Below are 2,519 nucleotides of genomic sequence, written 5' to 3'. Positions count from 1 at the left end.
GTATGTTTCTCAGTTGCTTGTAAATATTCACATAGTTTAGTCATGAGTCGTAAATTGCCAATGGTTTTATACCATAACTACATCAGCCCGCCATCACGTATGGCTGTGCTGGCTGTAAGAAATTTGGCACTTGATATTGATATTCGAAATCTTGACATCTACAAGGGTGACCAAAATACTCACGAATATCTTCAAATTAATCCATTACATCAAGTTCCATGCTTAGTACATGAAAATTTTGTGTTGACGGAATCAAGAGCCATCATTATGTATCTCGCAAGTCTTACTGACTCACCGCTATATCCAACAAGTGATTTACAAAAACGTGCCCTTGTTGATTCACGATTATTTTTCGATGCGACGAACTCATTTGTGGCTGTCAAAAATTTTGCGGTAAGTCATTATGGAGAAAATAAAAATTAAGAGATAACGTGTGAAATGTGTATTGGAAAGTCGTAGGCGCTTTCAAAATCATTATCAATTTGTGGGAGCAGGAGATTAAAAGATTTTTAATGGTTTAGAACATTCATGGACTCACTTCAGCCCTAGAGGAATTATTGCGGTATATTCTAGATGTATCATGATGCCGTCAGGGCAATTTTGAGTATTACCGGCAATACGATGACGCAGCGGTGCCTTAGCGAATACTTTGTGCTGCTCGGGTTATGGTTTAAAATAAATAACCCTAAAAATAGCCCAAAATCCTTAACTCTTGCCTTAAAAGTGACAATGTATAATTGCGACCTATTGCTTCGCTCAGATGCCTTTAGAACTGGCTTTGTTGTTGATTTCTGTCTGCAAACTGTTCGTACTGTTTCTATCAACAGCCTACTTCCAAGAGACATCTTTGATATCACTTAAACTCTTAAGTCACTAAAATATATCCCCAAAATTGCAATCAATCAAATTCTATCACAATCTTATAAAGCTAAATGTTCAAAATTTGATTATGACCTAAATATCACTTGTTTGATTAAATCACCTCTCATTCTGCACACAACGACTTAAGCTACATGCTCATACTGTTATTTTATATGCAAAGTAGCGGTACCTGAAACATACCAATTAAATTCAGACTCTATACTGCATTACGGTCAACAAAAAATGAAATAATTCATAAATTCAATTCATTCCAATTTTAGCGACCAGTTCTCCGTTCAGGCGTCAAGAAAGTTCCATCAGCAGCTCGTGAAGACATCAAAATTTTACTCAACACATTAGACTCGTTCCTCGACAAGTCTGAGTGGTTTGCCGGCGATGAAATGACAATAGCCGATTTAGCGATACTCGCTAGCGTTGGAACTATAAAAGTATGAAACGATTATTGCTGTTTTATCATAATATCTATAAATAGATAATGATTCGTGATTATTTTTTATTTTCAGTGCTGGGGTGTGAACTTTAAAGAATTTCCGAAACTTAATGGATGGTTTGAGAAATGTAGGAACTTACCTGGATTCTCCGAAAATCAAGAAGGAAGTCAAGCGTTGGCTGAGAAGTTGTCAAAGTTGTTGGAAGAGCCTTTGTGGAAGTGACAAACTTGAACTTGATTTTTTTAAGGAAAAGCAAAGTTCTTCAAATTTTATTTTTTTAAAAGAATTTATTATCGAGACCTTTCTGTTATCTCTTACCTCACATAATTTTGGAGTAGATTATACGTATATAAATAAAAGAAACATATATTGAAATGATATAGCAGCTTTAGTTACTCTTGATTTGATTCAGGGATGGAATCTCTGTTGATTTATTGGATTTTCTATGTAACTATGCCTATTCTACTGTATCTTAGTGACTTATCTAAAAGTCTGTATGGTTTTTGTTGACTCTATGGTCTTGTAGACTCTATTGTCCAGGTCGATTCAATGGTCCTTTTCGACTCAATGCTCCCTGTCGACTTTATGGTTTTTATTGAGCGAATTAAGCTTGTAGATCACTCGTTAATACTCTGAAACTAGAATTTTACCTCTGGATAATTCAAATTTACACAAAATGATGATAAGATATCCAACTTACTACAAAATCCACAAATTAAATTATTTAGCTGTTCATAAATTACAAGGAAAATGCGTTCATAATATTTAACTTTAGCTGAACCTTGAAGTATCCTAGTAAGAAACTTAGCTACTTTCTTAGTTGACTATACAGATCAATTGTAATCCATAGCTTCTCTCAGATGGCGCATGAAGCTAGCTAAAATTTAATACAATTCTATGTTGCTTCTAAATTTATACTGGTTCCTTCAGAGTAAGAAACTAATCTAGTTATTTTATTTTAGGGATTGAATTTGTCAAAACTTTATTTTAATTCACTTTTGTTAGTATACAATAGAAAATAGAATTTAATTATTATCAGATTGATTTAAACCTTCATCCATAATACCAGGACCAGGTTGAATATCGCCTATATCAGGATCAGAAGATTGAGAAGATTCGGAAGATTCAGAAGATTCAGAAGATTCAGAGGATTCAGAAGATTGAGTTAGACCTTCATCCATAATACCAGGACCAGGTTGAATATCA

At 34.1% G+C, this 2,519-nt stretch overlaps 1 protein-coding gene across 1 annotated transcript; it reads left to right on the top strand.

Annotated features, from left to right (window-relative positions):
• On the top strand, positions 1-1,691 carry LOC139100872 (glutathione S-transferase 1-like). The gene is made up of 3 exons (XM_070653637.1): positions 1-393; positions 1,143-1,310; positions 1,386-1,691. Exons 1-3 carry the CDS (start codon positions 43-45, stop codon positions 1,533-1,535), a joined length of 669 nt encoding a protein of 222 aa, XP_070509738.1. The 5' UTR covers positions 1-42; the 3' UTR covers positions 1,536-1,691.
• The last annotated feature ends 828 nt before the right edge of the window (positions 1,692-2,519 follow it).

The sequence above is a fragment of the Chironomus tepperi genome, unplaced genomic scaffold (genome assembly GCF_022539635.2).
Source record: "Chironomus tepperi strain 1889 unplaced genomic scaffold, CSIRO-AGI_Ctep_v1 contig_69, whole genome shotgun sequence".
Classification (NCBI taxonomy): domain Eukaryota; kingdom Metazoa; phylum Arthropoda; class Insecta; order Diptera; family Chironomidae; genus Chironomus; species Chironomus tepperi.
This window is presented reverse-complemented; position numbering and strand designations above follow the sequence as displayed.

Coding starts and splice junctions, on each gene's coding strand:
- LOC139100872 (XM_070653637.1), top strand. CDS start 43: ATGAGTCGTAAATTGCCAATGGTTTTATACCATAACTACATCAGCCCG. Junction 394..1,142: donor TGGCTGTCAAAAATTTTGCG/GTAAGTCATTAT, acceptor TTCCAATTTTAG/CGACCAGTTCTCCGTTCAGG. Junction 1,311..1,385: donor CTAGCGTTGGAACTATAAAA/GTATGAAACGAT, acceptor TTTTATTTTCAG/TGCTGGGGTGTGAACTTTAA.